Here is a 27387-nt window from a genome sequence, read left to right on the forward strand (position 1 = left end):
GAGTGCGGAAGTTTTTGATCCCAGTTTCTTTTTGCAATACCCAGGGCGTGTTTATTAATCCAAATTCAACAGTAAATCTGGCATAGCTGTTTAGCGATATCCTTGAAGCTTTTTTGTATCATCTTTTTTGTTTGCAACTTACTGGCTACATTAATATTGTTTGTTGTCGTTGAGAACTAAAGACATCATGTCATGTCATGAACAGTAAAAACAATGTTCCTTTGGGTGACAGGGAAAAAGAGATCTGGAACTTGTTCTCAATTGCTAGGATATAATGGAAACAATATTCTTTATTCATTCAACAAAATGCAAAAATGAGGAACAGGTGACATGCCATCAGCCAATTTCCACATTATTTCCACGAAACTCATTGCTTGTTTCCAACTACATCGAAACGAGGCAAAATAATTTCTTCCAACTTTTTTACGACAATCTTCGATTTCTTGCCCCCAAAGGTAGCAAGCGAGTTTGGTTTTCCAAAAACTAGGATGAAAATACGCCATTCAACACATTTTATGTTGTATTGCTCCTTGCTTGTGACTTGGAACCCTCGTGACATTTGTTGTTTGAGTCAAGAAGAATTCGACGAAAGAATTGATAACAACAGCCAGCCTAAGTATTCTGAAAATGAAGCATGCACAAAGTCAACCAGTGGAAAGGGAAGTTCTTGCGTCATGGGTCAGGTAGCACTTTCTTGTAGATATTAATCATTTCATAGCGGATTGAACATGTGCTTATATCTGGCCTAATCTAAGATTAAATAGGGGGTCAACAAACAGTATCGAACACATCTCAGGTCACTTAACGTGTTAACTGGTCACTTAGCAACAGGTGCTGTAACAGGGGCGTGTTGTGGGTGTTACTGCACCTATGAGAAATATTTGTGTTTTCTCGGGGGAACAAAATATTAATTAGTCTAACTAAGTTTTGGAACACCAATCAGCTTATTGTTTGAATCCACTGTATGCATTGATCCACTGTATGAAATAAAGCCCTTTGAAAACAGTGCATAAAATGCTGAATTTCAAATGGTTTTAAAGCAAGGTATCTAAGCCCTTCCAATAAAACCTAACCTGCATACTTCTTAACTGGTATGAAACAACCATACACTAGAGCATTCAAAAATAAATTTCAACACTTGGAAAAATATTTTAGCTTTCTTTTCAGGTTTTCTAGAGGGAGATTTATAGTATGTATCATTAGTTATTTCATGCATTTTATTTGCTTCATCAATCAGGCCATATTAAATGTTTATGACCATTCACCCTTGACTGCACATGGTAAAGTGAAGTCTCCTTGCAAAATACACAATTCTATTTAACTTTTCAGACTTGTTTCATGCAAGACAGACATTACTGAGATATCAAAATGAAACCTTGATGGAGCAGGTACAGGGTCAAGGTGCAGGGTTGAGGCTCTTAAATGATGGTGATAAATTTTATTTAAATGGGCATTGACAGCAATGTCCTTGGTTCAATGTACACGAGCTTGTCTGGCAAACTTCAAGACCTTGCTAATAAACCCTATCACCAGCAGTCATACCCCTAGACCTTCCTGGTTTCTTGGAAACAATTCAGATTCTGTAGATGATATATAATTGGTGCATACTTGAAATGCACTACCAGGACAAAGTGTTGCAACACCCTATTCACAATGGCATTCAAAATTGGAAGTTTTTCAAGCTGATAATTATACTTTGAAATTTTCCAATTATAGGAGAATAAAATCATGCTTAATGCAGAGTCAATTTCTTGGAAATTTATTGATGATTTGAAATTTTTTAACAACAACCATATTTACATGGGAAATGATGCAATTGTATGCAAAAAAATACACTGGTAAAAACAAAAATAATAATAACAATGCACTTATAGAGCGCTAAAATCTATGTACATATATTCTAAAGCGCTGAACAGTGTTAAAAAACCTTAATTTACAGAAAGTAAAGCTAGAAATGTCATTCACATGTTAAAATGATTATGAAATAAATACGTTTTTAATCCTGTTTTGAAAGTTTGGACGCTCTGAGATCTTCTAATTTTCAACAGGCAGTTTGTTCCAGAGCCTAGGGGCTGCAGTACAAAATGCTCTGTCCCCACGAGATGTAAATTTTGTCTTTGGAACTAGCAATGCCATAGATTTTTCTGACCTCAGTCTGTATCTATCACTGGTTTGTAGCCTCAGTAAAAACATAATGATTACTGGTTGAAGAGCAAGTAGCTGCCTTTGGATTAAATTTTTGTAGGAAATGATAGCCAAAGTAAAGTCTATGAACCCTATTTTTTGCTTCAAAATTTTCAAAATTCAGCTTACATAATGTTGGGGTTCAATTAGGCCTAAATGAATAGGTAAATTGGCAATTTGCGAGTTGCGAGTTGATGCAAAGAAGTATGTAAAAATGCTGCCAGACAACCTCTTCAGTGGAATCAAGTTAATGCTAGAAATTCTAGGGAGATAGTCTTTCTCTATGTATTTTTGCAGAAGTCCCCTTCAAGGACACCAAGCTTATGTAAACTGTATTTCCTTGATTAAACAAGTCCCCTGGAGTAAGTGCATGCCTTGAATAGAATAGAAGAAGCCAAGTTCCAAAGAAGTGCCCCCTTTGAAAGCAGTGTTGATTTGAAAATGAGGAGAAGTAAAAGTTACAGACACGGATGAATTTTTATATGCGTGAAAGTACGAAAAGTCATTAAGAAATGTGACACCAGACTTATCAATATATTTTTTCATTTTTTGGTATTTTAACCTTTTCTTGATGACCAAAGCTGCAGAAACTGCAGTTCTTTCCAATCAAGCTCCATATCAAAACAGAGTGAGCTGTCAGTCAAAAACTGAAGAAAACTGATCATATATGGAGGACATCAGCTTATTCAAAGGGGGGGGCCTATATGAGGGGGGAGTTTAAAATTATTGTAGACATTACGACAACATTATTGAAAAAAATTCGTCTATTTTAGTAGGAATTTTTTTATGAACATTTAATTATGTAATACAAAAAGTATGAATTTTGTGGTATGTAATTCAATAAAATTCCAAAGGCAACCTCAGATGGCAAAAATCATCAAATTGAGGAGTGCAATTTGAGAATTTAAGGTAGCAGTAAGGGGGCTTATTCAAGGAGGGGGGTAGTTGACAATTTGTAGTTCTAGGGTGGGGGCTTATATGGGGGGGGGGCTTTTCAAGGGGGACCAATTCAAGGGTTTATGGTAGTCAGGGTTCCTTTCATTGAATTTGCTATCTACAATCAGTCAACAATAAAAAGTCATTGTATGATCCGACTTGGCATGTGTTGCAATATTGTTATCCTGCTAATGTTTACTGAACTAAATTCAAAGTTTTTTTACCAAATGGTAATGTTGCATTTGCAGAGCATTTGCTGCTCTTGACACCATTGTTAAATTTGTTCTTCCTGTAAATATACATTTAATTAATTTGACCATGCATCACAATACTTGAATCCTTCATGGCTCTTTGTCTTCAAGTTTAATTAAAAATATTGGATTGCTGCCTACTTTAATAGGATTTAATCTTTGATAGACAAAATGTGTCTGGGGATATGAAGATAGCTGCACTGACTTTAAAGCCTTATCCAGAGCAGTTTGTTCTGAAGTGGAAAGTTGGAGAGTCTTTAATAGGTAAGATCATTTTTCTCTTCCATTAGGAGTATTTTCATTTCTCAAGAAAAATAGGGAGATTTGGCCAAATACAAGAACGTCACCTGGATTTTTTTAATTTCATACACAGCATATATGTTTAAGCCTTTGTGATGATCAAACAGGTAATGATTAAAAGAGGAGAATCTTCTCCATGATGGTTTTTTGCTTTTTGGGTCATTCCATGTCAAATAATCCAGGGGTTGTGATCAACATGTCTTGGATTTTGATCATATTTTGCACAATCAAAGGTTCTAAGAGATTACAAAAACTACAACACTTCAGCTTTATATCTAACATTAGTGTTAAAGTTACAGCCATCAAAAGTTGAATTGGCAAATCCGTAGAAGAATAGGGTGAGGCACACACAACTGTATATTCTTTAACAGCTACAATTGAAAAACTATTCCATATATCAAGTTGCAAATTGGCAGGAAACCAAAAAAACTATTTGAAAATTTCAAAAATGCCACTTGGAAATGTATGTGATGCTTATTTCCAGAAAAATCAGGCTTTTTCCTCAAATGATGAAAAATGCCTTGAAATTCGAGTGTTTGGCCCAATAAATTAAGCCATTATGCGAGGATGGCTCAGTTGTTAGAGGCGCTGACTACAGACCCAAGGGTCCGTAGTTTGAGTCCCTGGCACGACCAAACTTTCACCCAGAGTCATCAGCTCTCTGTAATTCCAGGCATAGGAATCACAAGGTGTGGTCACATCGAGAGGAAGCACCAGGACACTGCTCGATTAGCATAAGATTCTCATTGTCCTAAAAAGTACCTTCGGATGCTAGGTAAAAACAAATACAAATATAGCTATTTTCCCCTCCTTCCTAAAAACACCAATTTTTCCGAAAATTGCAAATATTTATGCTAATATTTCTGCTTTGCCAGAAATTTTAGTAAATTGTTTACAGTTAGCATTTAGTTTCAGGTATCTCTTCAAAACACTAGTTAAGTGTTGTGGCAGTAAATGCTTCTGTGCTCACAGTTATGTGAAGACTTTTTTTTGGGTTTATGTACTATACTAGAGATAAGATAGGCAGGCCAAAATAATACAAGTATTTGAAAGAAGGTCCCTAAACTGTTGTGACCCATTCAAGCGACACAGAAAGAAAAACAAAGGTACCATTAAAAATATCTATCCAGTTTGCAAAAGATTAGGAGTTCAAGAATGTTTTGCCTTGGTGGAAGCTTTGTAGGAACTGCTACCGGCAAATTCTTGAATATGATGGTAAAGTCCAGTCTGAAAGCTCACATTATGATTGATGAAGAAGAAGAAGAAGAAGAAGAAAAAGAGGGAGAAAAAGAAGAAATAAATGATGCTAAAATTTCTAGAGATATTGTAAATACCAGTCTGGAATTTTTTGGCGTTTCACCGATAAGGTTTCATGGCTTGAAAAACGAAGGAGAGTATCGTTAGCAAAGGAAAAACTTAAAAGAGTGTTCAGGGCACAAGAAACAGAAAAGGCAACAGCTATTGGTGTTGATGTTAAACATTTAGAGCGAAGCTCCAGCACACAATAATCAAATACATTACTTGAAGGTTAAGACTAAATCAACTTAAACGTCATGTTTTTAAATTTCAGATATAAGTATATGAATTATTTCATAGGTGCTGTGCATTGAAGTACTCTTGACATGAGGAGGACTTCTCACTGGAATAACCATGGGGCCTGAGAGAGTATAACTAGCAAGGAGCCCCACTCTAGTGGTCCTTGATTGTTTTTTTGCCCCACCAGCAGCTTCTACCACGAGCCTCCACTTTGGAAAATACACTATGTAGAGGAAGCAGTTAGTCTATTTGATAAAGATGATGAATTTTCAAGGTCATTACCAGGAAAGAAGGGTTATGTTAATACAGAAGAAACAGACGTGTCCAAAAGATATTGTGTTTTTGTAATCTCAAGGAACTTCATGTTGCCTTTAAACAAAGAAATCCACATATGGAAATAGGTTTTTCCAAGTTTTTTAGTCTGCACCGCAAATGGTGTGTGCCTAATGGGAGTCCTGGTTCTCATGCTGTTTGTGCCTGCGCATATCATCAAAATGCCATCTTGATAGCTAATGCTTTAAGAGTTAGTCATACTTACAGTAAAGATTTGATGGAAATGATTGAAACATTGAAGCAGAGAATGCATGATACATCGCTGCTCAGAGTGCCCTGGAACAAAGCCACTTCAGAAATTCATAACTGCGGAATTGGCGAGACAAGAAATTGATGAAATAGAGTACAGTCTGTGGCAAAAGCACTGATCGACCAACTCTGATTACAGTAAAAGCTAGCACTGACAGTTTCCTAGACACTCTTGTTGATAAAATAAACTATTAGACACTCCATTTATTTGTTGCCAAATGCCACAGTGGGTTTTACAAGAGTTGCAAAGAAAATCTTTCACCCACAAGCTGTATTGTTGTTCTTGATTTTGCTGAGAATTGCAGATTTGGCTTTTAAGATGAGGTGCAGAGCTTTCATTAGAACAACCAACGGTGTACGAAGCACCCAGTTATCATCTATCATAAAGATATTTCTGACCAGTATAAGGAGATGTATCTTTGTGTTTTGTCAGATGACAGAAATCATGATACTCCATCCGCCCACGAAGTTCAGCGGATAACTACAGAATAGGTTAAATTAACCAAAAGTCAAAGAAGATTTTACATTTTAAATGGATGTTGTGGCCAGTTCAAAAACTTAAAGAATTTTGTCAATCTCTGCAAACAAGAAGATGATTTTGGTCTATCTGCCATAATGTCTTTTTGGCAACTTCACATGAGAAAATCCTCCTGTGATGGGTTCGGAGGTGCAATCAACAGGTTAAAAGTTAGGGGTAGCCTACAACGACCTTTAAGCGGCCAGTTACTTACTGTTACATCGATGGTAGAATTCTGTAAAGAAACTATGACAAAAATTGAATTTACCATTATAACAAAAGAGGAAATTGTCGCTGCAAGAATTTTGCAAAGACAGCGCTTTTTGTTAAGCCAAACTGTACCAGGTACTAGAAGTTACCACCATTTTAAACCTCTGCAAGATGGCTTTGGTGTATAATTTAAACGCTCAAATCAAGATAATAAGTTTAGTAGCCTGTTTTATTTCAACGAAAAGCAAGAAGACTTGTTTTATTGCAACCAGCAGCTCTCAACACAATGGACTTCATTGCTGCTATGATGCCTTACTTTGGATAGGCCTAGTCGAAGAGATAGACAATAAGAATCACGTGCAGAAGGCACGTTCTTTCATCCACATGGACCATGCCAAAACTTTACATGGCCAGCAAGAGATGATATCTGCTTGGTACCTTGCACAAAAATATGTGTAAAATAGAACATCTTGTCGGGTGTTCATTATAAGTGACATGAAGTTGAACAATATCAACATAATATTTGAAGATTTGTTATATTAACACCATGGATGCTGTCTGGCTGTTAAGATATGGTTGTAAATAAATTGATATTTAGACTTCTAAAAATCGTGAGCTGTTATTCAAATTTTTTTGATAAATTGAAATCTTCAGGAAGTATATGAGGCTGTACCTAACGTTTTACAGCTATTATTCTGTGAAAATGGACTGTGAATTACAAATGCGTGTTACTCCTCGTGCCTTCACATACAATTGATGAAAATTGTTCTACATGCCAACCAAGCAAACCATACAGACTGAATAAGTCTGTATGGTTTGCTTGTATCTATTTTGCCACACCCTTAAATTTCAAGAAATTTACGGACAGCTCCAATTTTTATCATTTGAGGAAAAGCCTGATTTGTCTTGAAATAATATTTAAAATGACATTTACAGCTATTATTCTGTGAAAAATACGGCTTGAAATGACATTTTTTAAGTGGAATTTTTGAAATTTTCAGATTATTTTTTTGTTTCCTACCAATTTTCAGCCTCATATCTGCAACAATTTTTGAATTGTTGCTGTTAAAGGACATGCAGGTCGCTGATTCAGCATAAATTTTGGATGATTGTAAATTTTGAGACCATTTTTGATTGTTGATTGTGCGAAATATGATCAAAATCCAAGACATGTTTATCACAACCCCTGGATGATTTGACATAAAATGACCTAAAAAGCAAGAAAATCATTATGGGGAAGTTCCTCATCTTTTAATCATTAACTGTTTGATCATCACAAGGGCTTAAACATATATGCCCTTTATGAAATTAAAAAAAAACCAGGTGATTTACAAAGTTGCAAATTAAAAAGCACTACCAAGGAAATTTGTCATGAAGAAAGACACTGTAACAGGAACAATAATATTTTTCCATGCTTCTAATACTCTTTTCATAGCTGTTTGTTGCTTCGTTCCCTGGAGTCAGTTTGCTAAGGAACCTATGTCCTTTTTCGAATTTAGTAAGTCTCTCAAGATCCTACTTGTCATTATAGGGTAAGTGTAAGGGCACACATGACTTGGTTATTCAGCTCATTCACTTAAAAGATGAACATCAAAGTTCTTTTGCAAGAAATATAACTTTGTTTAGTTGTCAAACAAGCCTCTAAAATAAAGGACTCTTTGATTCGACCAATTTTTAGCATCGATCAGATGTTTCAATTTGATTGGTTGGTTCAGATGTTTGAAATAGTTAACAAGATATGCCCTGAGAGTCTGCACGATAAATTTGCTGAAAGGTCCACGATAAGCAAGTATGGTACAAGTAAAAAGACCGATCTCCAAATCCTAAGGCTAAATTTAGACTTCAGTAGAAAAGTTTTTATCACCCTGGTCTAAAAACCTGGAATTCTATCCAAAAACACACGAGAGAGTCCAATACAATAACCCTGTTTAAGAATGGGCTAGAAAGTCATTTCCTAAGCTGAAGAAATACATTTCCGCACGAATCCATGGAAGAACAGTACTGGTGTTTATATCTGTTTGTTTAAATTATCAACTGTATTAATTAGCTTTCATTTGTAACTAGGATTTTTATAATTGATGCTGAATGGATATCATGATGTCGTGATTAAATAATTATTAAAAAAAAAGTTGACAAAGGGAATTTTGATATTTGATTTTACTTAACTGTGCGGTATGTTTCTTCATTGTTTCTGTTCCACACTCGGTTTCAATTTGCCTGTCAACTTGGCTGCTATATTTTCTCATTTTAATAACAGAAAGGTACTCTAAAGCATTTTCATTGTTTCTTCGTTGGTGAATATCAAGGCATTGTCATTGCCGATCCTTGGGTGGCTCTGTATTTTCTAATTCATTATACTTACAGTCCCCTTTTCGAGAATTTAAGAATCTGGCTGTTTGAGTAGGATAGCTGATGCCAAAACTTTGGCAAAGAATTTTCAGATTTCCATGGATTTTTGTTATGGATTTTTGTTATCGATTTTCATCGTGGCTCGTTGGCATTTTCAAGGATGCTGATAGGACCTTTTCAAGGTTTTAGCGATATTCAAAATGATTTTTATGGATTTTCAAGGACTATTTAAGAATTTCTGAAATTTCCCCTGATTTATAACGACCTCCCGGATTTTCAGTGACTTTTTCGAAAATTGGCGGAATTTTCTTCATGGAATTTTTGGGAAAAGGTGTGAGACATTCATTAGCAATGGGGCCTTTGAAATTACAAAAACATTAACTCCTCTTTTCACCAGCACACAACAACATGGTAAAGCCTCTTCTGGCTATGGAAACAGGGTAATGCTCTTTTTACAAAAAGACGTTATGTGGATGAAAATCGAAAATTTTTGTCTTCTTTGAAGCAGCTGTATCGAAATGAATATTTTTATTTGTTTTAACTGGCAACCAGAAAAATCAATGTAGTGTAGGATTGACTTAAATGTATATAACAATGATTTCGAGAAATTTTTTTCTTAACATTATTAATTTATTCAATACAATTTTGCAAAGGCAAAATTGTGAGCATTTTTTACGAAATGTTTTGAATGATTATGCAAAACGTAGCTCAGGTTTGGAAAGGTCAAAAGCCCTGAAGCGTTTCCATTCCAACAGATATGTCATTTATCTTTGGCTACGCCCCTGTTTTATGACTCATAGAGCTTCAGTGCCGCCCAGCGTCATCATCTAGACATGACACCGAGTACTACCGCCAATATTGGTTTGGATGAGAATTGATGAGAATTCTGTTCTTTTTAACAAAAACACTTAAGCGATAAAAAAGCAACCAGACTGATATTCTTGATCAAATGCCTATGCAGTAACAGCACTCAATTTCTACCTCTCGTTCTTGGAGGTTTAGTTGAAATTACTGATACTGGTATTGTTGTCTGCTGCCTATCTATGTATTCATTAGCTTTTAATTATTACTTTTCTAGTTTCATATGTTCTAATGTAATTGTAGCCTTGACGACAGACTTCGTGCGTTTTGGCAGGAGAATGATTTTGGATATGTCAGAAGTTTCAAAAATCTGAATGTTATCTGCAAACCTAAAGATCTGGTATGTTGTTTAAAAATCAACGAGTTGTCATTTTTCCATGAATTCCATGAATTCAATTAAATATACTTTTTTCTCGCACACTTTTTCTTTTTCTATAATTTGAAAGAGTTTGGGTAACCTATTTTGCATTCATGATTTTATAAATATGATATAAAATGGAATTTTAAATGTTTTTCCCATGGTGTCCAGTTGCATGCTATAGTTTAATTTTAGGCTTACAATCATTGAAGTTGCATACAATCTCGGCTTATAATTAAAGTTGCATACAATCAATTGGCTTCTTCTAAACAGCAATTTAGAATCTCGTTACTCATATGTAGAGATTTTGAGCAGAGGATTTTGATCACAGCTTCAGATTTAGCACCAAGAACTCTTTTTAGATTTCTTGGTGCAAATTTTCACTTTTCTACAAACAATAAGAAAAAGAAGTTCGGAATTTCATAAGGAATTTGACTCTGGATAGTAGGATTGTTAATTCACTAGCCGGGTAATTTTTTAGGTCAAGCCCCTATATCATCATAAAATGCGTATTGCAAACACTGTCACCATAAAAACATGTAGCTGGACAAAAGTTCAGATGCTAAATCCGATTAGGGGTCTGAATTTCTTATGAAGAAATGTTATGAAATGCTCAAACGAATTACCATCTGTATGGCTACATGCCGTTTTCCTGTCTTACTTTAAATGGCTTTGAAAAAGGCAAACATTTAGTAAACTAAAAGCTTTTTCGTCTGACACTCCTCAGAGTATAAAACGTCAGAATAAGGGTCCGAAAGCCGCACGTTCTATTCGATGTACGTTGTCTGAAACAGTGCTATAATTTCATAAACTGGGGTACTATTTATGAAGGCCCATTGCCAAGAAATAGAATGCCCATAAGTTTCAGCCTTCTTTAGAAAACAACAGAAGGGCATATTTAATGTTATCGAATCTCGTTTTTTGTTCCATGAACTTTTGTAACTATGGTCAAAAGAAGGTTTTTTTGATTTCTTCTGTTTTTCCAAATAGTATTGGCCGTATATTTACTGTGGCCAAACAATCTCCCGATTTCAACTTGAGCTATCTGTTTCGATTCAATAACTAGACTAGACTTACTACCTGAATTGTGAATTGTCAAAATTGGCGAGAATGTGGCATTCTTTTATGATTTTTGCATCAGTGTGACCTGGTTAAATATATTTTTGAGAAGAAGACATCAGTTTTTGAGTTGCTATATGATTTCAGAACGGCACCATAACGCAGTGGGTATCGAAGCAGTGACACAACTCGTTTTAAACAAACGAGAATTATAAATTCGTTTTAGCCCAGGTAATTTGTTCTCAAGACAGTAGGCTATGACTGAAAGTGTTATAAGTTGTAACCTACAACAACATACAATACAATTATTTTAAAATTGTATTCTATGTTGTGGGTAAAATTTTCACAATTTTTTGTATCTACATTTTCCCCGGACCAGGCAACATTATCACCTAGTATGTTATAAAGATATTCTCCAGTATAAGCTCAATGATTTCCCCGAATATAAGCCATGTATTTGAATGGTATGTATTAATGCACTGATCGTTATATTTGGTCTGGTTTTTAAGAGACCCGTAGGTTTTCCTCGTATTTTTGACTCGGTTGGCCAGTGATTCGAATGACCTTAATTGATCTCATCTGTTCTCGAATTGCTTTCTTTTAAATGTTTGATTTGGTGTCCATGATTCTAGGATGACTCATCATTTGAATGCAATGATCGGTTAACCTTCTGTAAAGGAAGGAACATCTTCTTTGATTTTACCTCACAAGATGGAAGGTCCATCTATGAAAGGTAAGACTTAACATTTCCAAAGGCATTTAATGTCGGTGTTCAGCTTATTAACGAAATATTTTTCCCATTCATTTTCTTTCTTCTGTGATATGCTGAACTAACAACACAAGAGCTTTGTTTATAGAAGAATTATCACATTTTGTTGCTTGCAGTTTCATTCGATTGCAGAATAATTTCTTATAGAACTGTAGGGAATCAAAGTCTATGTACGAAATGAAAAGCTTGCCTTTGTCAAGCGAACAAATTTATAAATATAAATCAGGCATATCTTTAAATGGCAAAGCAATATGATACTCAAAGTTCAATCCAATCTAAAGAAGTAATAAAAAAACATAACCAAATAAAGTGTCTTTTTTTAACTAACCGAAAAATAAAGAATATTCAATGCATTAAAAGCAAATAAGATAATGCTTCAATGGCCCATGATTTTAAGATATACTGTTTTTTCATTTATATCGCTTTGTTTTCAGGCTGTAATGGTATAGTAAAAACCTCTATATAGAAATATTTATCCTTAAGTTGCCTAATATTTTCACACTAGAAGCTATAATTTTATTGTACAAACCTTGACAAACTGTGTTTATATTTTACACTAACCCCCCCCCCCCCCTCATTTCAATGTTGATTGCTTTGCTATAAACAAACATATCCTTCAACGGAAAAGATAGGTATATGATTGATTATGAATGCATACTATCCGCCGTTTGACTTGAAAGCTATGTCCTAGGATTGTTGCCTGAAATATCTTACGTTTTCTTATACTAGCGGGAATATAACCAAAAGATACAATTACTGTGATATTTTCAAATATGACATTTTTGTGGTGCAGGGAAGAGAATTACAGTATAACTGCAAGCCCGATAACTCGAACATTCGCTAAGTCGAACTTGTATTGAATTCCCCTTGCCCAATAATTTCATTCGAATATCCTCTTGATAATTCGAACATTTGCTAAGTCGAACTTGTATTGAATTCCCATTGCCCAATAATTTCATTTAAAAATCCCCTTGATAAGTTGAACATTCGCCAAATCGAACATATATTGCATTCCCCTTGCCCACTGATTTTATTTGAATATCCTCTTGATAATTCAAACATTCCCACTAATTTTATTTGAATTTCCTTTGAAAATTTCGAACATTCCTTGTCTCGAACCATTTCATTGGTCCCTTGGATCAACGATTTATCAAGAGTTGACTGTATTTCTTGAATTTCCCCAATATCTTTTACAGAATACTATTACGATGGAGGAGAGAAAATATCCTTCTAATTTTCTTGTCAACTACAATCATTTTTAGCGTATTCATACATCGTCAGTTTGTTTATCAATCAGTTATTTGTTGTAGGGCTCAGTCAAAGCCTTTTGGTAAAGGGCAGTTTGGTGGGTCATGTGATGTTCAAACAGAACATTTTCGACATCCTGATGTCTTTAGAGACAAGCTACGCTCATGGTTTGTTGTTTTGTTCATCAAATGCTTTTAGAAAATTTCGTTTTGTTTGAACCTCCTTCAACATGGAGTCTAAAGGAGGTATTTGGTATTAAAATCAAAATGCTTTATTTTTAGTTAGAAAACTAGTTTTTTAGTAAAGAGAACTCCTTCTCAAAATAGTTCTTAAAACTTAGCCCCCTTGACGTAACGAATGAAGCAGTAAAGCAATTTATTTGAAGTCGTCAAATATTTGAAAATTGCAAAGAAAATTCTAATTAAGTGCTCAAGTCAGTGCAAAAAGACGTCTTTTTGCAATTTGTCAAAATATTCTTTAGATTAGATTGAAAATGTAGTATTGGTTGGTCTGGCTTTTTGACTTCCTTTTGCATAAATTTTTCTTTATTTTATTAACAGGGCTGCAAATGACGTCGATAGTTTTGAGGCACTGCCGTTCAAGCCAAGCGAATCTAAAAATTGTGATGTCACGGTGAAGACTCCAACTATCATAATGGATCTTGATTTTAGTATGGAAATTTTTTACTTGGTATTGAATCTAATTAATCATATATCGGGTAATCCTTTTAATTAGGTATTTCAAGTATCAGGAATTAGGCCCTTTTTTATTGGTCTCTTCCATATCAAAAGACAATATCTTTATCTTTAACTCTCCTCGTGTTGAAACAGAGATATTTTCAGGAGGTTTCCTCCTCCTGAAAAAGATCAAGAAGAAGAAAAAGGATAATGGCACAAAATTCATAAAATTGCTTTGAAAAACCAAACATTTAAAGACAAACTTAAGCTTTTGTCAGAAGTTGAATGGAAATCGAAGATTTTTAGTTAGAAAATGTATTTTTGCACCTGTTAATCGAAAAAGGCCAATCAAAAACGCAAGCACATCTAAAGATTGTCCACTCCGTACCTTTTGCCTATTGACAGTATTACAAATGGAGACGAAGGGTGAAATCAAACTCCTTCTATCTACACAAAAGCGCTACACAGTATGTTAATTCCTATGTTTCTACATTCTAAAATTGCTAGATGGACTCTGATGAAGGCTAGAAATAGGGAAAGAGAAGAGAAGAAAAGGGAAAGAGGAAGAAGGAAAGGACAGAAAGAGGGGAAGAATAGAAGGAAGGGAAGAAAAAGGAATTTGAAGGATGGAGTAAACAAAAAACTGTAGAATAAGAAAATTGTGGCCAAGAAAGGATAAGGTACAAAGACAAAGATCGAACGCGTGAAGAGCAAATAAGGAAATTTGAATGCAAGAAGATAGCAGAACTTAAAGAGAATCTCACAAGAAGAGATAAGCTAATGGCAAAAACGAAGAGAGAAACAGAATTGTTTCCTAAATTGCAGAACAGTACAGAAAAATAATGTTATTAGTGCAAATCGTTTCGAAATACATTTCAATACACTTTTACTCGTAATCATTACAAATCATTTTAACAAGCATATGTTTATTCAACTTTCCTATAATGTCAAGCAGCTTTTTCTGTGTCCTTGGGCAAAGCCGATAGAATTTGAGGATTTGAAAACGAAGCTTAGATAAAAAAGGAGTTGTTTGATCACAAGAAAAGTCAAAATACTTGAACAAAAGCTGGTTCAATAGTACCAATATAGAAGAATTTCTTCTTCATTCCTTGAACATAAATGCTCCTCCTCAGTGCACAAGGAACGGAGAGATTTTCTTCCTTGTAAAATCCCCATCATTCAAATATATACTATTGTTTTTATACATTTACTGTTATTGAATATCTTTTATTTTTCTAGCGAGTCAATATTTTACTTATGCATTTGTTTTTATTTTGAGTATTTTAAAACGAAGACTGAAGTTAAAGCGGGATATTTTCCACCACTGTCTGAACTTAATCAAGTTAGCACCTCATTGAGTTAGCACACTTGATATAGTCTTCAAGATTCTACTTGAACATAGCTGTGTGAGGTTCTATGGACAGTCAAATGGGTCGGAGGCTGAGGGCCCTTGGGAGATTTGCCTCAGTAAAGGCAATTCTGTTCTTCTGTAAAGTCAAGTCTATAAGTTTTTTAGGGGTTTAAAGGTGATACTTATACGGATAACGAAAGATTTAAAGTAGATTTAAGATAGAAGCTCAACTTTATTCTGTTTATACTCAAAAATCATACTGTCAAAATCAGCCAACCTGTTTTTTCTAGATTGTACCTTGATCAACTTAACATAGTCCCAGCACATTTCGCTAGATTTTTGCGAATTTGCAATTGCATTCTCTTCCTTTTTATCTCCCACAATACTTCTTATATCACTTTCAATGGCTCAATGGGTGGTCCCAAAGCATTTTCCAATTAAGATTTATTTTTTTCTCTCTACAGTCGGAAGTCTTTATCACCATTTTTGTGACTTTTTCAATTTGTATGTCACTCTACATGTCAACGGAAGTCTGTATCAGCCTGTGAGCATTGCATTATGGCAGGTATGTCCTTGCATTGCATTATTTTCGTCCATTGTAAATATGATGGTGAACCAGTGTAGCAAGCCCGATGAAATCCATTCCCGCTGAGAATTGTCCCGACTTGGAAGTTCCCTTTCGAAAACGAATGAGCCGGGCATTTTCCATTTCCCAACCTCCCCTTCTAGCTAAGAATTTTTGTACCCAATCCTTTTTGGCACGACACCTCATCCCCTTCTAGCCCAAGACAAATTTTGCTGCCTCTACCATATTTACCTGCTATTCTCGTTGAAGAAAAGTTATCGCCGTATTTGTTGCACAGGGGTGTGGTCATACATGACCTTTCATTTTGTATAAATTCCCCAAACGACCCTCTCATCTTATTCCCTCTTACTTTTGCTCTAGCTGTGGGGCTGTAGGATTCTGAAATGTTTTGTCGTTTGTCAACCAGCAAACAAAAGATCAATTTACTGAAAATTCTGTGAATTTCAAGGTTTTTTTATAGTCTAGTCCATATACCCAGTATTCTGAGGACTTCAACCTTGGGGTCAAAATTTTATTCTTTTTAGAAGAGGGCACCTGTCTCTTGTTTTTAAGACTGGGCCTGGAAGTCTAATTGCCCTTGTATTCAAGCCTATTGTTTTGATAAGATGAAGTCACATCTCCCCATTGTTTTAGAACAAAAGACGATTGGGGTGACCCCCCCCCAGGTGTCCGCCATTGAAGCATATTGAAATAACGCCACAGTATGCTATTTCAAAGCTGTCTGCAACCCCCAGTACCGCCTTGTGGGCCTGTGATTCTAATGCCTATCAGCCAATGGCGTAAATTAAATTTTGTATACTTGTTGAAGTTTGCAAATTTCGTTTTATGGTGAGTTATCTTAATCCTTTTTAAATTGTAGACCTCAGAGAAGCTTGGTCCGTTTAAAGTAACCTGGGAAGCATTTTCAACGGAAGTTTATCCCATCTGGCAAAAGTTTTCAAACAAGAAGGTAAACGAAGCCACACTGAAGGTGGTACAAATGCAAAAACCTTTTTGAATATTGTAGAGTGAATTTGAAAGTATTTTTCTTCTGCTACAACCCAGTGGCATGGGGGCAGAGGATGAAGCCCCCTCTGTGGATAGGTGTTGTTGACAAGGGAGGCTTAAACCCCCAATAGTGCCATTAGCACCAAATTTCATGTTGTTCCCCTCCAACAATAACGTCATGTAAAATGGGGTGGGGCATAGGTCAATCTTCACAGCTTTAGACTTAGACCCCGTTTACACGTGCCCGGGCTGGCTGCTACCTACCTTCGAAGGTCAGCCCGTCTACGGTCAAAGCTCTTCAAATGTTTACATGGTAACAGCAGCGAACCCCGTTCAACCCTTCTTGACGGGTAACCCTATTCCAGGGTAGGGGTGATCCGTTGAGATGTTTTCTCATGTGAAGTCGGGTCAGCTCAACCCGGGGTCGTGTAAACACTTCGAGGTAGCCAATGTGGAGTCATTTTTACATATGAGCTAACATATTAAGCTGACCTGTGTGAGTTCAACACTCTAAAGGAACCAGCAGACCCGGGCTCGTATAAACGTAAATTGTTTTACTGTAGCGTGTGACCTGACCCGGATTGGAATCTAGCCCAGGCTCATATATACGGGGCCTTAGCCATGCCCATGTGTAACGTTTAAGGTTCGAAGGCGAGGATCAGAAAAAAACGACAAACATTCCCTTAGAAGCTCAGCAATCAACTAAATCAATTATATTATTCGTGACAATTATACATCAGATTCAAATGTAGGCGGGACATATAATATGTCTAGTACAGCTTAAAACAATATAAAAAGTCTGCACGTAACACATGTTGTAGAAGGGTTTTCATAGCCTTGGTATTCCAACCTCAAAACTTCATCATAAAACATCTCAAAATTAAGTGGCAGGGTTATTACGACAATATAATTATGATGTATGATCGCATTAAGCTTTAAACTTGGAGTAGCAACTTAATTTGCTAATAGTGTAAAGTTAATAGTGTAAAGTTAAATTCTTTGCTGCATGCTGCACTCAACATCTGGAATGTTGCATTCTTTAATCGTTTCTCATTAGGTCTGCTTCGAGAATGTTGTTTTTGGGCTGTTGCCTCGTATGGCCTTTGGCATGTATTATTCTACGCCTGTGGTAAGTAAATATTGCGTTAATTGTCTTGTGTATTGGCAGTATTCTCATTTGTCTTGGTATTTATGCTATGATATATCTTTGTTTTCAGATGTTTGCCCTGTTTGTTATTTATATGTTGTTTTTTATTTCATAAAACCTATTAATTTCAGGTTCCTGGTTGCTCCAGAAGTAGCTTGTTCAAAGCATTTTCTGAGCACGTCCTCAATGGCTTGAACGTGAAACAGGAACGAAAGTCGAAGGTTTGTGGCAAATTTTGTTGCCTGTGAGAACGAACAACATGGGTCAGACTCACGGCTGTTTTCTCTCTAGCACCTCCTTTCAGAGCATGCCCTGCACTCTATACGAAGTTTTTAATGTAACTAGCGACTACTGATTCGTTAGCACGTAGGCTTCTTAAACGAAAATTTGCTTCAAATTGAGACCTCTAATGAAGTGTCAACTTTACGTTGTTCAGGGACCAGCATTTTAAAGCATTTTAATGCCTTCAAATAGAGATAAACAATTTTCTTGCATATATTCTTTCATTTTGTAATCTCTGTTTCTAGTCTGGGCCTTTAAGGATAACGTTTCTGTACAGGACCACCATGTATCGAAAAATCGTCAACAAAGACCAGGTAATGTAATTTCAATTTTGTTCCATTTCTTTTTCGTGTTATACGTTTTTATTAACTTTCTAGTTTATTGGAATAATTTTATCTTGAGATTGTATCGAAGGTGATTCCTTCTAAGTGAGGCCTTCTAATGATAATTCGAGTGCGAACCAATCTGAACTAAACGAGAGTTTACACAAGAACGAACGAACATAAGAACTTAACGCAATTTATGCCAGTTTTGAACTCCCAACCTCGCTGGTTTTGAACTTCAGTTTTGACGAATCATGACTTAACAACAACAGCAACGATGGCACCGAGGTGCCTCCAACGTAGCCTTGGTGGAACAAAAAGTGCAACTCTGTACTGTTTTTGCAAGTCTGACTATAATGCTTCGAACCTCTCGAAAGGAGTGATCCCAATATACTCGACACAGGCTCCCTGATTGTGCTATGCATGTTGACCGCGTGCTATATCTAGTCGATTTCTAGATCTTATTTTTATATATTTTCGAAGAATTGTCTAATATTCATACCGTAGTGCTACGTTATGCAAAATGTAATCGTGATATACCAAATATTTGAACGACTTATGACCAAAAATCATTTGTGTTTCGAGGAGCAAACGCATGGAATAGACTTGACTCAGAAATGAAATAAGTCCCTTCGATCCAGTGATTCAAAACGAAACTAAAAGCTCTAAACAGAGAAAATTCAAGGAAAGCTGATCTGCAACTTCAATTTTATTTTTCTTCAACACGTTTAGTAGCTACTTCATATCAAATTATTGAAAAAAGGTTTTTATCTTTAATGGTTAAGTTTATTTCGTTTGCTGGGACAATTGGAAAGTAATTGCGTAATTGTTTAATTGAGTTGTATCCTAGGGTAAGTATATTCAAAATAAAGAAATAAAATAAGAGTTAGAGCAAGGAACGACAAAAACAGCAAGGATGAGGACCGTAACAAAAAATCTTATACTGAGATATTGAAATGTACCTCCTGTTGCTCAATGAAAAATAAGAAGTATGATATTCTTATTTCGCAGTTAATTGAATCTATAAAGTCAATTCCAAACGTCTTGGTGGATGCTGTGGACTTCAACTGGTATGAGATTATGGAATTATGTGGAAATACGTGCATTTAGGCTGCGTTTTCACGGGAACGCTTGGAATGGTTCCGTTTCAAACCGTATCAAAGTGGATACGGTTAGGCCTTGTGTTTCCACGAGACTGGTTCCGTTTGGAACTGGTTATGGCAAAACTGCAGCTGCACCCCCCTAGAAAGTTCTTGTCGGCAAATTTTCTAAAAGTAGAGTTTTGTTGGGTTTTGCTTTCAAAGGTCCCAAAGCAAAAGCTTAAGCGAACAGTTGGGATAAGATGAGGATGTGAACTTAAAAGTATTGCCCAAAAGCCCTCAGCAACTCAAAACAGGAAAAGATAGCTCTAGGGGTGTCACGGAGGGGCAAATGTCCCCCAAAAACTTCAAATGACTCCCTTTCGGCAGCCAGAGTCTAGAATCTAATGTCCAATATCCAGGGCGACCTAATTTCTACCTAAAGTTTGGGGTTTAGGGTTGGGGTTATTGAAAAACTCTGAACATTGATCCTGGAGGTACTGGAAGCCACTGTAAGCAGGGAAAGGGGGCAAAGTGCCTCAGGGCCTTGAGGTCGATGGGGCCTCAAGAAGTAATGAACTCCATTTTAAGAATGAAATCAATGAAACGTAGGTATGCCTAAAAATAGTTAAAAGCTCTAAACGATTGCAAGAAATGACTGCAAGAAATGTTCTGAAATGCATTTTAAGACAATCTAAAGGGCGTGGTCTTAAAATTTCATGCTCGCTCCGCTCGCAAGGGGACATCATCTTTCGGTTTTGATTCAAGGCCTTCAAAACCTATATACCCACAGTCACTCGAAAATTGAAGCGATGATTGACTAACGAAAACATCCTCTTTGCTAAACAAAATCAATTTCGTCAAAATTCCACACCCCCAGATTGTAATATCTTAGGCCACGCCCTATTTTGTCGGCAAATTGGTGACTGGCACCCCCCTAAGTGAAAGTGCTTAGCGACGGCCCTGTCAACTACAAAACTGCAAAGCTTGCTGAAGGGAAAACTGGGTGACAATTCTCTACTGCAAAAGACTTGACTGCACTGTTTATGAAACAGGTCCCAGTTAGAGAGGAGGAAACAAGGGATTTTCCACGATTCTCGTTTCCTATCCGTACCCATTTGGAACCGTTCCACAAGTTTCCACGATTACGGTTCCAATTGAGATCTATTTCGTAAGTAGACCCATTTGAGTACAGTTAGAAGTTCCAAATGGAACCGTTCCTAGCAGTCCCGTTGGAGCGCGAGGCCTATCCGTATTCCGTACCAAAATCGTTACAATTCCAATTGGAACCGGTCCCGTGGAAACGCATCTGTTTGTTCGAATATTGACTGTTTTGAATAAGTTTTAATTCCTTTTGAAAGATCTTTTTTTATATAAGCAATTATAATATTAAGACTAGGCAACAGCTACTTCATATAGTGCCACACAAGGTCATCGAGTTTTCTCTATAAATGGCACTTACAATATTTTTAACCATTTTGTCACTCTAGCGAACAAAGGGACAAGGACAAATCTTCATTACACTCGAAGCTCATATTTTAATACAATTAGATACTTTTATTGAAAATTTTTAATTGGATTTTAGGAATATGCCTTTTCTTGAGCAATTACAGGTAAGAATTCTTCTGTATCTTTTGAAGCTAGCAGATCTTTCAAATCTTCGCAAATCGTTCATGCCAATTTGAGAATTTTTCTGGTTACCTGTTTTGGAATTCTCAAGATAGGTGTACATATTATCACTTCGTAATAAGAAAAAGATTATTTTAGCCCTAACAAGATTATTAGATAGCTAAGCCCTAACAAGGGAAAAGGGGAGGGGTTTGGAAAAGAGGAAGGATAAATCAAGCTTGTTAATTTTTGTTTTGAATTAAAACAGGCTGTGAGAATCTGGGAAGCTGGAAGAAGGTATTGCAAGGAAGAGTTGTGGGCAAGAGTTCGTGATTTTGGCAAAGAGACTTGAACCAGTCCGCACTGCTTATAATGCCTAGTTGAATTTCCCTGTGGTCATGAAATCATTTTATAGAGATGCTTCTAATGGGTTGATTATTTGTATCTGAAAATTTACATCTTATCGTGTTCTTTCAGATTAGCCATAATACAGACATATTCATTGGAATTCACGGCGCCGGGTTGACCCACGCTCTCTTCCTTCCAGACTGGGCCGTCCTTTTTGAACTGTGAGTTGAAAGATGTTTTACCAGTTTAGACACCTCTCTCGTGATGCTTTCATTTCTAAAGCGTCAACATTCAACTCGCATTGATAACAGTAGAAGTTAAACTGTTTTGCATGGATATAAATATGCATTTACGTAAAGCAGGTTAGGTTTTCCAAAAGAGGATTTGAGTGAAAACAGTACACAGTTCATATCAGACTGTATGAAAGAAGTATCAAGATCATATCATCCGATGTTTGGTAGAAACGTTTAACAGAACAATGCTTGAGAGATTGTGCATTGAACAGCCCAGACAGTGGCCTAGATATGAAACAGCTATATTGTTCGCATACAGAGAAGTACCTCAGGAATCTACAAGGCTTCCACCGTTTGAGAACCATATGGGAGCAGCTAGGGAGCTAGTAGAGATACTGAAAGAGTTGTGGACTGAAGAGGTTTTTTTATTCAAATATAAAAACTTACAATGTTCGTTACGTTTAGCAAAACCTATCTAATTACTATACAACACTACATGTACAATACCACTGGGAACAAAAGACAATTACTACCTCATGGTCAATGTAAAAAGACACATAACGGCAAACTATAACTATGCTACAAACCATTAAAAAACTATTGAATAATATAGCAAGGATTCTGTTCCACATCGAACTCAGGTCAGGGTTTCGATAACTTGGATGATATTGCAAGCGCAACTCGAACGTAGGAAAAGGTGGAATGCCCGAAATCTGATGTGAAAAAGGGTTTACAAGGAAAAATAACATTTACTTGTTGGTACGTTTCATTGTTAAAATGGAAACAATTTGTATATTGAGAATAGATGCATCAAGCACTGGGATTGGTGCAGTGTTACTACAAGAGAATTATGGTTCACTATTTCCAGTCAGCGACTCAAGTAAGAAATTATAAGAGTGAGAAAAGGCTTATTCGACAATCGAACATTAAATTTTGAAATATTATTGGCAGTAAAGAATTGTATGCTCTGCCTTAATGGAGCAGAGTTTAGCAAACAGACAGACCATCAACCATTAGTTTACCTGGACAGAACCAAATTTGTAAATGACAGAATCTTGAGATAGCAAATGTATGTTCAGAATAAAATATCAAATTGAGTCAATCAAAAGATTAGAGAACGTTTGACCTGATGAAGAGAAAAGGTTAATCGAACACAACGTTTGGGGTAGTCGATTGGGGGAGGGGGGGACGTGGTTCGCACTGTTATACTCAATTATGTATTATGTTGTTTGTTCTTGACTTTTGTTCGTAGCATTTAAAATCGTATTGTATTTTATTAGAGAATTATCCCAATAGGACTCGACTTCGTTTCTCGTTCTTTTTAGGGAACCATCTAGTTGAGTTTTTTTGGAGTAGACGTGGAGAAGCAAGATGTTGAAATCGTAGTTGGAATCATAATTGATTTATCACTTTGTTATATTTTTTTATAACTCGACTTTTGCCAGTCATTCTCACTCGTGACAATGAACAATTTTGGCCTTTGAATGAAGCCATCATTTTTCCTATTTGAATGAAGACCACTTTCCTCCTTGCGTAATGTTCCTCTGTGACATATTCTGTAACAGCATATGACAAACAAATTGCGGAACAATAGTTAAACATCCTCAAATATTTGTGCCCAAAACTTGATTTTGTAAAACTTTTATCTATCGATTTTATCATTGAAGTGAAGTCTCTTATAACTTTAGATACAATACTGATGACGTCAACTGCTATAAAGACCTATCTCGTTTACGGTTAGTAAAATATTTCTTTTCATGCACCATCATGTGTGCATTCCTGTCATTATGTTTTTTCTAGCGATAAGGTTACATCAACAACCAAAGCTACTACCCCATTCTTTCTCCTAATTATTTTCTGCATCTTTATTTAAAATGGCCTTCCGCAACATTTGTGAATATGCATTTTTATGAGCACCTAAGAAGAATCTTACCTTGATGCTTAGATTGTATAAAAGACAGCAAATGCATTAAGTCTTGCATCTTTAAGTGCTGACGGTAATGATGATTGCAGCAAGATGAATTCTTGCTTTGATAAAATAAAATAAACCTTGGGCTTTTTGTTGCATGTAAAATAGATCAATAGCTCTTACAGAAATCGTTTACGATTGACTTGATTTCATTGGAAAGAGATATGGTAACTTTGAAAGGGGCTCTTTGTGAAAAATTAATTGACGCTTACACAGCAGGTGGACATTCTAGAAGTCGCATAATATGACTGTTTGCATGCCTGGTTCATCCTTCGCCTAGTTTTTCTTTGTTTATCAAAAGTTCAATTTCATAATGTTCAACAATGTTTCATATTTGTAGGGGAGTGACATACATCACATGGGAAGATAATGAAAAGATAAAAGATGAAACGGATGTACGTATTGTCATATTTTCTTGAAAACACTGTAGGTAAGCCAGGTAGCAAGCAAATAGACAAGCGAGCGAGCAAACGGACAAACAAACGAGTGAGCAGTCAGAGAAATATGCAAGGGATCTCCAGTTTTACCAAGGGCAAAGGGTCTTGATCGGGTCCTATTTCAAATTCAAAAGATACTGCCTGAAAAATCTCTAGAATGAGCCTAAATTTAAATTAGGATCGAGCAATGCCACATGCCGTTTTTATTCGATTCTAAGTTGCGGCTGATAATAATTTTTTGGACGTTTTCTTGCGGTTTACAAACAAGAGCGGCTTACAAAAGAAAACAAAAGAGGGCGACTTGCATTATTTTATCCAGATCCTGCTTGGTTCAAGTTTTTCGTCCGTCATTTCAAACTAAGTATCTCTTTTCATGGTGGGTGTGGCTTGTAATCAAGGGTGGCATACATTTTTTAATGAACTCAATCTGCTGAGGCCTAGAATTGAGGGCGGCTTATAATCGAGTAGATACGAAAGTATGACCCCAACTGTTAATTTAAGCTCTAACTTTTTATAAAGTTGAACACCTTAAAAAGTTTCAGATTTAATGCCTCTCTTCTGCTGTGCCAAACTGGAAAAAGTTTCATCGTGAAGTAGATAAATTGAACAAATACTGTCATAGCAAAGACACTTTGTTGGCTAGCCAATTTAGTTTAGTGCGGCAAAATATTGCAACGCTAAAACTCGAATGTACTTTAGTGTCGCAGCTTGCCGTGCCAAAAGCAATTCAGTTCAATGCGAGAAAAGTGTAGCCTTAAAACAAAAGCACGAGAAGCAAATGGTTGAGCGGAGCAATCAAGCAAACAAGGGGGCAGTAATTGCGGAGCTGATGTTTAAGTTTGCATTGATAAAAAGTTGGAAACAAGGTACCATCCTACAACGCCATTGTAGAATTTATCAGTCTTCACCTTCCCTCTCTACCTTGGTTGCACTTGTTGTTGATTTACGGAGCAAGTTCCTGATACCTGGAATATTTCTGGGGTGGCAACGATCTTCAAGGCTGGCCCATCGATTGAACGCTACATTTAAAGACCTATTTCGGTTTTTCTCTTGTATCTAGGAGTTTTTTGACCAGCTTTACTAATATCTTAGTGAACTTTCCTTCCTTACTAAGGAAAGTTTGAGCAGGGGGGTTAAATGTTGGGGGGACAAGCCTATTGTTTTAATAAGATGACATCACATTTCCCCCATTGTTTTAGAGGAAAAGATCACTGTTTTCCAAAATATTATCAAAGTGCAGTATCAGTAACTTTCATAGACCTTTAAATGGCGTTTGGTACGGTCGATACTCTTGTAAAAGTTTAGAGTTTCTTGTCTTAAAAGGAAAATTATGAGCTGATTGGATCCAATCTTAAAGAAAGTAAATTATTCTGCAAGCTACATAGCATATTTAAGTTCGAGGGAATTAACTGTGGGATCCCGTAATGTTACTGCTAAACATTATATATGTTGGCAACACAATATTTTCCTTCTTGCAGTCGATTTCTAGAATCAACATTGGTGTTTAAAAAGAACTGTAGTTTCTCAAAACATGGTTAGATGTGAGAACGGACCCCTCAATGTTGCTAAAACTCAAATTATTTTTATAAGAAGAAGGTATGGCATTAGAGCACTGCAACATCACACTCCAAAATGAACCATCTACATTAGAGACGAAATAATCTCCACAATAACTGAGTTAGAATATCTGAGAGAGTTGGTCAACCCCCTTTTTAATTGGGATTGCAAAAAATGCTTTCCATGGCTTCGGAACGATTCGTTCGCGCACAAGCTGAGATTTTATTGAACAAAAATAGGATGAAGAGGAATCTAAATCTTACTTCGAAGTGAGTGATGTTACGACGATCTATGCGAGTGTGTCTGTTAACGCGAGTTTATCTTTGTTTTGCGGGTTGATCTGTGTTGCGCGTGTTATATTGCCCACTTCAGAAGATTTTGTATAGACCAATGGTTTCTAATTGCAGGAGCCGGATCCGGATTATAATTATGCTAAATTCAGAAACTTCAGTTTTGATGTCAATGAGTTCATGAGGCTGTTAAAAATTGCAATTGCCAGTGCTGAAAATAATCTCCGGGCCTCGAATTTACCTTGATGTATCAAGGGATGCTGCTAATGGAAACAGGGTCTTACGTCATGATTTATCGCAGAAGACGTAGATGCTGCATCGGATGCTGCTTTCTGACATACCCTTCAGACGCAGAACAAGAATGAAATGTTTTATCTCAAGAAACAAATTTTAACCGAGGCACGAAGATATTCAGATAAATTGAATTCTATCAAGCTAATTGTAGTACGAACAAATATATTTACAAGTCGATAAAAGATTGAGTAAATTTTTTATTTATATAGATAACGTAACTACAATAATAAATCTTTTTACCTCCGCTCATATTGTACCGAGTTATGATTAAACTTCCCCTCTCGAAAAAACCCCCTCCTTTTTAATCAGGTTTTGAATATGCCCCCTCTCTTATAGGAGGTTCTGTTATGCTGTCAAATTTTAAAAAACAGTCATCGGTTGCAATTTCTTGTAGATGTTACTTTTGCATTAGAGCACATATATGAAGTTTTTGTACTTACTTTTAGAGCTTTTGTATCCAGTTTTTTTTCAGTTTATTTACAAATCTTATTACTTTTTAGATACATTTTTCGTCTCAATTAAGCCCCTCCGAAAATAATATCAATTTTTGAATAAGGTCTCCCCCTCCCCAAGCTTAATATCCTTTCTAAGATACCCTCCATTCTATACCCTCCAAGGTAAAGTATAAGCTCCATTCTAAGATAATCTAATTTCATAAGCCCCATGATTTGGAATTATTGGTATCTGACGTCACTCGTAGTTCATAAGTATTTCAATCAGAAAAGCTTGAACCCATAGCTTCAAATACAATTTTTGTCACAACCAATGGTCCAATTTATTTGGGACTTTTCCCCATAAAGATATACTTCGTCACCTCAGTTTTTCTTTTTACTTTACCTTAGGAAACGTCATCAAACAGCTTGGAATTTTTACCTAGAACAGTCATTGTACATGTTTAGTTAGACATTCGGTTAGTTTATATGCACAAACTTTTGGTTTCAATTGTATGTGAAAACATCGTGGACGTTCACGACACGTATCCAATGAGGATTTCAATACATTCTCCTTTAACAATTCTAGATAACATGTTATTTATTCAAGCATTTTGCAGGTTTTTTT

At 36.1% G+C, this 27387-nt stretch overlaps 1 protein-coding gene across 1 annotated transcript; it reads left to right on the top strand.

The window, feature by feature from the left end:
• The first annotated feature begins 245 nt into the window (after positions 1-245).
• Positions 246-27307, top strand: LOC135693477 (EGF domain-specific O-linked N-acetylglucosamine transferase). The gene is made up of 17 exons (XM_065211983.2): positions 246-683; positions 3538-3635; positions 9970-10066; positions 11776-11876; positions 13223-13327; positions 13721-13830; positions 15653-15753; positions 16634-16723; positions 17819-17890; positions 18040-18129; positions 18436-18504; positions 19525-19583; positions 21178-21205; positions 21678-21769; positions 23470-23517; positions 24091-24145; positions 26152-27307. Exons 1-17 carry the CDS (start codon positions 489-491, stop codon positions 26278-26280), a joined length of 1539 nt encoding a protein of 512 aa, XP_065068055.2. The 5' UTR covers positions 246-488; the 3' UTR covers positions 26281-27307.
• The last annotated feature ends 80 nt before the right edge of the window (positions 27308-27387 follow it).

This window comes from Rhopilema esculentum, chromosome 11 (assembly GCF_057945365.1).
Source record: "Rhopilema esculentum isolate cy_ngs chromosome 11, ASM5794536v1, whole genome shotgun sequence".
Classification (NCBI taxonomy): domain Eukaryota; kingdom Metazoa; phylum Cnidaria; class Scyphozoa; order Rhizostomeae; family Rhizostomatidae; genus Rhopilema; species Rhopilema esculentum.

Coding starts and splice junctions, on each gene's coding strand:
- LOC135693477 (XM_065211983.2), top strand. CDS start 489: ATGAAAATACGCCATTCAACACATTTTATGTTGTATTGCTCCTTGCTT. Junction 21,206..21,677: donor CTTTTCTTGAGCAATTACAG/GTAAGAATTCTT, acceptor GTGTTCTTTCAG/ATTAGCCATAATACAGACAT. Junction 24,146..26,151: donor AGATAAAAGATGAAACGGAT/GTACGTATTGTC, acceptor TTCTAATTGCAG/GAGCCGGATCCGGATTATAA.